The following is an 8,947-nucleotide window of genomic DNA, read 5'->3' as shown; positions in this document are numbered from 1 at the left end:
CTTCCTTCCTTCCTTCCTTCCTTCCTTCCTTCCTTCCTTCCTTCCTTCCTTCCTTCCTTCCTTTCTTTTTCTCTCTTTCTGTCTTTCTCTCTCTCTTTCCCTCTCTCTCTCTCTCTCTCTCTCTCTCTCTCTCTCTCTCTCTCTTTCTTTCATTTTTAATATGGACTGCCTCACAAATTTGTGTCATCCTTGGGCAGGGTCTATGCTAGTGTTCTCTGTATTGTTTCAGCTTTAGCCCATGTGCTGGCTTAATGAGCACCCAAGTCCCTTTCAAAGACCCCTCTCTCCTTGTTTTTGAGCTAGAGGATTGTCTGTTACTGTGTTCAGTGTCAGTTGGTTTTGTTTACTGTTTTTATTCTGTGTAACAAATAAGGTAGGAGAAGAAAGTATATTTGGAAACAAGGAATTGGTAAAACTGGAAAAAACCCATTTTGTGATGACTGACAAGAGATAGCCACCTTTATCTTGAACATTTTTAACATTGAAATACTTGCTGTAAAATGAGGATAATCACATTTCTATTCCTTGTTTCTGCTGCTTATGTTGACATCTTCATCCCTCCTTGGTCTTTAGGGAAGATTTTGTTGCTCTCAGCATTAGGAAAACATTACATCATTACGATCAAGCATGCTTTCCATGAGACTTCCAAAATGTGCTAGTTCTGGATTTCACTGTTGCCCAGATTTTGGTTTTGTCCTTTGGGACATAGCTTTTGGCCATGTCCACTCATGTAGATAACACCATGCCTTGTCTCCTAAATACTTGCTGAGTTGAACAAGCTGGTTCTGTGCTTTTCGTGACTTTCTGCCATTTACCTAGCTCTTGCAAAGAACTTCAACCCCATTAGTTCATTTGAACCTCAAATGAACCTAGCCTGTGAGGGAACTTCTGTTATACTCATTTACAGATGAAGAAACTGAGGCAGAGGAAAGTTAAGTGAATCGTTTCTTGCTAGTCTGGAATTTTAAAATATTGGCCTGTTACTTCTGATGCCTGTTTGAACACAGTGTCTCTTTCTGCCAACCCTTGGTTTTTGACATCCTCCAGATAATTGAGAAAGACTGGAATGGAGTTTCACATTTCTGAATAGTTCAAATATTGATGTTCTGAGGACAGCTGGCACTTCTGTAGCACCTTAAAGTTTAGAAAGCATTTGATGTATTTTACCTTAGAGAAAGAACATGGCATTAGAAGCCAGGAACCATTTATTAAACACTGATTATGTATCAGGCACTATACCTTTTTTTTTAAACCTTTACCTTCTATCTTAGAATCAATACTAGGCATTGGTTCCAAGGCAGAAGAGTGGGAAAGGCTGGGCAATGGGGGGGTCACACATCTAGGAAGTGTCTGGGGCCAAATTAAGGCTCTGTACTTTTAAGAGCTGCAGGGAGTGGGAATGTTCCAGGAATGAGAAAAAACCTGGCTCTGCCCCTTCAGGAACTCTCAGTCTAATTTAGGAGAAAACAGTAAATCATTTTGTTGTTAGTTAGGTCCTATTTGGAATATATTAGAGACCCCTAAAACATATACAGTGTAAATGGAAGATACCCTCAGCAGGAGTGCTTTAGCAACTGGGAGGTGGGTTCTTATGGAGGATGAAGTTTGAACAAAGTCTTGAAGGAGGACAGAGAAGCTGGGGATGGGGGGAGAGGCATGGAGAATAACCCAGGCAAAAGCATGGGTCAGGGAATGGAGCGCCTTGTATAAGGAGCACTTAAGTACTGAGTGAAGGAAGTATAGGCAGAACAAAACTCGCAAGTTAGGGAAGGGCTTTGAATGCCAATACAGGGGTTTTGCTGTCTGATCCTGAATGTAAATAGGGAGTCATTGAGATGATACTCTCAGACTTGTGCTTTAAGACAGGGAGACCCATTGATAGCTATTGTAATAGTCCAAAATCCCATAATCTATCTAATATTTTGGATATATGGGGTTAGTTATAAGTGAGGAATTGGGGTGACCTCAGGTGCCTGGGAGGATGCTTAGTATCCTCAGCAGTAACTGAAAAAGAAGGAAGGATTTTGGGGGAAAAGGAATGAGTCTGTTTTGCACCATGTTGAGTTTTGGGTATTTATGGGACATTCAGTTTGAGGAATCCAAAAGGCTGTTGGTGATGTGATAATATATCTCAAGAGAGAGATCTAGGCTGGATCTCTGAAGCTGGGAGTTGTCTCCATAGAAGTTCTTGATCTTTTTGTGCCATGGGACCCTTTGGAAGTTTGAAACCTATATGGACTCCTTTTCAGAATAAGGAGTTTTTGTTTTTGCTTTTTTCTTTTAAACCCTTACCTCTGTCTTAAAATTGATACTGATTATTGCTTCCAAGGCAGAAGAGAGGTAAGGGCTGGGCAGTTGGGGGTAAGTGTGACTTGCCCAGAGTCACATAGACTAGGAAGTTTCTGAGGTCAGATTTGAACCCAGGTCTTTCTGTCTCTGGGCCTGGTGCTCTATCCACTGAGCCACTTAGCTGTCCCAGAAAAACGTTTTTTAAAAAATTAATAAAATAAAGTACATAGGATTATTAAAAATTATATTGAAATTGTTATTAAAATGCTAAAAAGAAAAGTTCATGGACCTGAGGCTAACTCCTGATATAGAAGAAAGCCCAGAACTGAGAATTGGAGAATCTCCATGGTTAGTACCCTTGTCCTGGATGAAAATCTAGCAGAAGAGACTGAGAAAGAGTGGCTAGAGAAGCAGTCCAAGAGAAAGTAATGTTAATGGAACCTAAAGAAGATGGTGATTGACAGTCTTAAAGGCTATAGAGAAGTCAAGAAGGATGAAGACTGAAAAGGCTAGTAGGCTTGGTAATTAAGAGATCATTGGAAATTTTGGAGAGAGCAGTTAGTTGAATGGTAAGACCAGAAGCCAGATTTTAAATTTAAATCAAGTTAGAGAGAATTTAAAATCAAGTTAGAGGAGACCCAGTGGATGTGTCTACTATGAGGTGTCCTCAGAGCCAGGAAGACCTAGGTTCTTAGTTTGACCTTTGTCGCATCCTTGTTGTATGGTCCTGGGCAAGTCACTCGATGCTGTAGTCAACTCTAAAACTAGACATTGAAGAGAAGAGGCTGTTCTGTATTGGCAGAAGGTGTTTCCTCCAATGTGAGTTCCCTGTATTAGTGAAATCTCAGATCTAGCCCCTGACCCTATCATGTCATCTCATTTGATCTTCATAAGAAGCCTGGAACATTGGTATTGTAAGGATTATTAGTCCCCCTTTTCTGTTGTGAAGTTGAATGATTTGCCCAGATACAGAGCTACTAAGTAACCAAGGCAGGATTTGAATCCAGGTTTTTCCCAATTCAGTTTGTTTCTACTATATAGTGCATTATACATAATACGTTTATATATTCAAAGTTAATGAAATTACTTAAAATCTCTAAAGAGTTCTAGAAAAAAAAGAAAAACCTTGTATACATTTTGGTTAATTACCAACATTTCTGTTTTCTTCTCCTCCCACAGCTTCAGAATTCCCATTAATTTCTTTTTTAATTAAATGTTTTTTATTATTTAGAATCCCATTAATTTTCCATTTCCAATCTAAAAGAGAACTCAAGACAAATTAGAGAAAGAAAAATTAGCGAGATGATTAAAGAACCATAGGTATTAGAGCTGGAAGAGACCCAAGGGATTATCTCTTTAGTCCAGCTCTTCCCCTTTATGGATGAAGAATTAGGGCTCCAAGAGGATAGCCAGGTAGTCAGCAAACATTTACAAAATGCCTACTATGTGCCTGGCACTCTGATAAGTACTATGGTTACCAAAAGAGGCAAAACCCAGCAAGTGGTGGAATCAGGACTAAAACCAAGGGTTTTCCCTATCAGAACATCTCTCTCCCTTGGTCAGAAGCATTTGCGGGGTGGGGGTGGGGGAAGGGAGAGCTGGTGTTTGGGATAAGAACTGAATTTTTCAAGCTTCTTTTAAAGGAAACATTTTATTTTGTTTTGTGTAACCACAAAACAGAAGAAACAGAAAATCACAGAAATTGTATCTGGAAATTGGTTATATCCTGGCAGTTCCTTCTAGTCTATCCTTTGCTCCAGCTAGTGAAAGGAAGAATTTGAATGCAAATGTAACTTTTCCCCAACTTCTGAGAACCACATTATTACTCTGCCTAGAGAGCTTTAGTGAGCTTATTCCCTGTTTCTTGATCTGGCAGAATTCCAGACAAATGTGTGCATGGACAAGCTTTAGCACCATCTGGAATTCACAGAGACCTGCACTGCTGTTTGCCACCTTGAAACACTTACTGATAAAGAGATTTTCCTAAAGCTGTTAAGCACTTTCTTAGTTTATAAAGCTCTTTTAAAAACTGTATAAGAGCTAACAAGACTCCTAGAGAACGATGAAAATAAAATGCTAAAATGTTCTACAAGTGGGATTCTTTTAGCCGTATCATGAGATGGCTGGTGATGAAATCCAAGAAAATTAATCTGGTAGCAAAAATCATTAGTCTGTATCTTTCAATAATACTTATTGGCTGAGATGGCACCCTTTAACTAGGCAATTTCAGCCTGTCTGTCCTGGCAGCTGGTTTTCTCCACCTTCCTTCTTTATTAAGAATTTATATGTAGGATATTTTTAAAACTTTGCAAAATGTGCTCCAAGTGTTGATTTTCCTCTCCTTATCAAGGTTTCCATTTCAGGTTCTTCCCTAGCTGGAGCATGTGCTGCCCATGCCAGATGGCACTGTTTCTGAGAGAAGAGCTGGCTTTTGCTTAGGAGTAATACCGACAAACAATGCCAAATTAGCATAAGCAAATGTCAGCGAGTTAACACAAAGCCAACCCTCTCTCTGCCTTTTCTTCCTTTCCTAGGCCATGGGTGTTGAGAGTGACCAAGAAATCGTGCAGATGATTGGCACCGAGGAGCACGTGATGGCCGCATTTGGGCCCAGTTTGGAAGAGTGCCAGAAAGCTCAGATTTTCACACAGATGCAGGTGTGTCCTTTCATATCTGTCCTTGGCCATGACATTCAATTGGAAACTCAATGCTGCTCATTTGTATAGGGATTGATGCACTGTCTCTTGTTGGGATAAGTTGGGGGTGAGAGTTGAGAGAGCTTATGGGGGGGAAGGGGTGGGAGAAAGGAGATGGAAGGAAGGAAGAGAACTATTAAAAGAACATACATGGCTGCTCAAGAAGGAGAATGTAGAGCCAAGAAACTCTTGGTGCAGTAAGAAGTCAAGAAGTCCATTCTCAGGGTACTTGGATAGACTGTGTAACTTACCCACTCTCCTCTAAGTGGCTTTACTTTAATTGACCTTTTTTTCCCCATGGCTACCTCTCCTGACATTCCTGTTGTCATTCCCCCTCCTACAGGGCCTCCCATCTAAGCATCCAGTTGTGTGTGGTGGTGGTGGTGGGGGGGGCACCTGCTCTAGTATAGGACAACCCCATGAACCACTGCTCAAGTTTGCTCCTGTAAAAGTGCTTCCTCCTCTGAGAATTCCATGATGGCCTGGTATGTCCCTTAGGTCAGGTGGGGCCTTGGGTGTATAGAATGAAATACTCTTCTGGAAGTTTTAGAAATAGCTTTTTTCCTTCTTAAATAGTAATCACATTAATTTTATAGAAAATATTAAGCCCCTTCTCTGCTGAGAGCTTGGTTTTTCCATAGAATATTTTGGGTTTTTATTATAGGACCACATGGCACTTCAATAAATATAATAATAAATAATACAATAAATATAAATGGATAATAATTAAGGATATCCTGAGTGGAGACAGTGCCCTTTTAGAATACTGTGTGTATTCATTGGCAGAGAAAATTCTCTTCTAGATGTATAGGGATCATTCATTTTATAGGTCACCTACCAACTTATCCCGACCACTCGTGATTTGTGGGTCCTTCCTGCCATCATTTGGTGTGCTCTGTGGAATGGAAATTAATTGAACCGAAATGAGATGATATATGTAAAGTGCTCACAGCAGGCCTTAAGAAGCTCAATTGCTGTTCTTCTTCCTAGTCCTCTTAGTTGGTGAAGATCATTGAGGGCTGATTGATTGTAATTAATGGGCAGCTTTGAAAATTCTAGAGTTTAATGTTTATATTTCCTATCCCAATTAAGATAATTATTCTTTTGGCCATTTAATAGTCCTTTTCTTGGGAAATATCTGACTTGGAACTGACTTTACCATTGGCAGTCCTTGGTCTCTAGTTGTAAACTCAAAAGTACTGCCCAGATGTTTCCAAGCATGAGGAGGGCTGTTGAGAGGGCACCTGGAGTAGCCCAGGGGGTTGATGGAGTAAGTGGTTCACTTTGGCGAAGTATCCTACTGTTTGTCAGATGTCTGAGCTAGCTCAGTAGGCAGAGGGATTGATCATTGCCCCACAGTTAAGTCCAGCATCACCAACTTCCTGAAAATCCCACTGCAAAGCCAACTTTGGACTTGCACTCATCCCTGACAACTGGTTGTTTCCATTTTTAATGATGGGTGATGATACCTCTATCAACTTGGCCATCTGGGCTCAAAATCTTTAAGTTGTCTGTATATTAACATTTATAGGGATTTGTTAAAGGAGGATTGAGAACTAGTTTTCTGCGATAATTTCAAAACAATCCTCCCCCTGACAGGAGCTAGAGGAATTCTCAAAAGCTGCCAGAATTCACGTATTCAGTTACCCCATGGCTTTAGTCCGTGTCTGCCAGACATAGCTTGCTACATGATTTACTATACCTTATAGTTAGGGTCATTATTGGCTACAGGAAGGGGAGGCCTGACCTGATGTATCGAAGGATGGCCTTGGTGTCTGGAAGGGCAGCATTCACATTCTGCCTCTGATATTTTTGCTATGACATGGGCAAAAGTCACCAAGCTTCTCAGTGCCCCAGGCATCTATCTGGCCAAAGTTGCCTGTCTGTATTATTGCAGGGAGTTTCCACGTTGGGCCTTCCCTGTATTATTGAAGTCCTCCATTTGGATGCTGGCCCTTCTACCCCCAATAATTAAATATATACACCTCCATAGATAGAGTGTGTTATGTATATATATCCATTTCCCTTTCTTCCTCCCTTAGATCACATTATCTTTTATCCCCCCAACTTCTTTCCCAAACCCTACAAATTTCTCTGTTAATGCCAAGGCTACCCCTACTTCTCAGTCACCTGTGCTTATTGTCATCTCAAATCTTTGCCAGCACTCTTTAATCCTTATATCCAGTTTTTTGCCAGAGCATATAATTTCTACCTTAATTTCTCTCCCAAATGTCCCTAATCTCTCCACTTTTATAGCCAATGCCCTACTTCAGGCCCTTCTTACCTTTTGCCTAAACAATTATAATAACCTTATCCTTACCTCAAGTCTCTCCCCATTCCAATCTATCTTCCATTTAGCTGGCAAACATTTTTCTAAGATGTTGTTGTGACTGTGTCATTTCCCTACTCTCCCTCTTGCCTCAAGGATCAGATCTACAGAGCTCTGGCACAGAAATCTCTTCCCTACCTGGTGCCTCCTGCCTTTCCAGCCTTACATTTTACCCTCTTTCGTGTGTTCTAGGATCAAACTCCATGGCCTCTTTCCAGTTCCATGCCCACGACTCTCTGGCTCCCATTTCTGTGTTTTTGCCCTGGCTGACTGGGCCCCCCCATGTCATATATGTGTGTGTGTATACACATATATATCTTGTTTGTGCCTCATTATTTAAATCCTAATGACTGATAAAGTTAATTTTTAATGTGATTTAGTCATTTAATTTAGTATGTTTGCTTTGCATACATCAAATGTTGTTCTCTCCAATAAAAGGTAGTGACTTGCATACCCATTAATTACTTCATTAATTAGTACCTTGAAAATATACTATTAGGCAAATAACTTTACTGGGGAAATTAGATCCATAGGAATAAAGTTTTGGTAATGGATAATGATACAGCAGGATTTCACAGTGCTATTATATGGTTCAGTTATTGCTATATTGATGATGTTATTAAAACTCCACTGGTCAGGGCAGTGCTGTGTGTGATGTGCCTGTGCTATTCCCATTCAGTTGGGTATATTCACAAACGCTACTTGATGATAAAGTCATTTGAACACTTATGGCATTAACTTATTTTGCAGGCCTTGAAATATATAGGAAACAAAGTAAGAAGACAAAGGATGTGGGGAGGTGGACCAAAGAAAACAAAGATGGAAGAGGCAAGAGAACTGTTGGCTTCAACCATTCTTACCCATGTTCCAGTAAGTCATGCCTTTAAAACAAAATAAGTAGATAGTGAATTGTAATCTTTTTACCTTTGGTCAGTGATATTTCTGTTGTAAAGGTAAGTTTTTTTAGTAAAAAAACTTTTTTTTAAGTTTTTTAATACAAAAATAAAAATACAAATGTAAAAAATAAATAATATGCCTTTAATTTAGGCCTATTTCTTGAGGTAAAAGCTTAAAATTGAGCCAGATTAGTTTTAGAGCATACCAGGGATCTCAGAGGTATAGTGTCAACTATTCATTTTTTTTGCTGAAGAAACTAAGCATCCATAGTCATACAGCCAGGTGGTGACAGAGCCAGGACTAGACAGCCCAGGTCTCCTGACTCCTAGACCTGTGTTGTATCTGACATTTTCAGTCTCTTCCCATCTACTAGCTCCTTCCTGTTGCCCAACTCTACCCCATCCTTAAAAAAACTACCAAAAAAACCAGAATCCTCACTTAATCCTACCATCCCTAGAAACTAAGTACCTTGAGAAAGTTGTCTACAGTTAGTATCTCCAGTACCATTTCTTTGACTTGATTTTTAATCTTCTGCAATTCTGGTATCTGAGCTCATCATATTTTTTTAATCCTAGTAACTACTCTTAAAACAGAAGAGCAAGGGCTGGGCAAACAGGGCTAAATGATTTGCCCAGAGTCACACATCTAGGCTTTTATTATGGCACTATTTTCTTGTTTTAGTTCTTTGTTTCCAGATGACCTATTTTGCTTTTTAAGTTCTTTTCCCAATTTTCTT

General features: G+C 39.8%; 1 protein-coding gene and 1 non-coding gene across 2 annotated transcripts in view; one reads left to right on the top strand and one right to left on the bottom strand.

Annotated features, from left to right (window-relative positions):
• POLR3B (RNA polymerase III subunit B) overlaps positions 1–8,947 on the top strand; it is a 144,858-nt gene that overhangs the window by 36,130 nt on the left and 99,781 nt on the right. The window contains exons 10-11 of the mRNA XM_044679792.1: positions 4,824–4,946; positions 8,065–8,184. Of these exons, the coding sequence (XP_044535727.1) occupies positions 4,824–4,946; positions 8,065–8,184 (243 nt within the window). The remainder of the gene's footprint in view (positions 1–4,823; positions 4,947–8,064; positions 8,185–8,947) is intronic.
• On the bottom strand, positions 155–259 carry LOC123250773. The gene has a single exon (XR_006506416.1). It is a non-coding gene; the product is annotated as a U6 spliceosomal RNA (small nuclear RNA).

The sequence above is a fragment of the Gracilinanus agilis genome, chromosome 5 (assembly GCF_016433145.1).
Source record: "Gracilinanus agilis isolate LMUSP501 chromosome 5, AgileGrace, whole genome shotgun sequence".
NCBI lineage: Eukaryota > Metazoa > Chordata > Mammalia > Didelphimorphia > Didelphidae > Gracilinanus > Gracilinanus agilis.
Note: the sequence above shows the minus strand (reverse complement) of the source record. Positions and strands in the feature narration are given on the sequence as shown.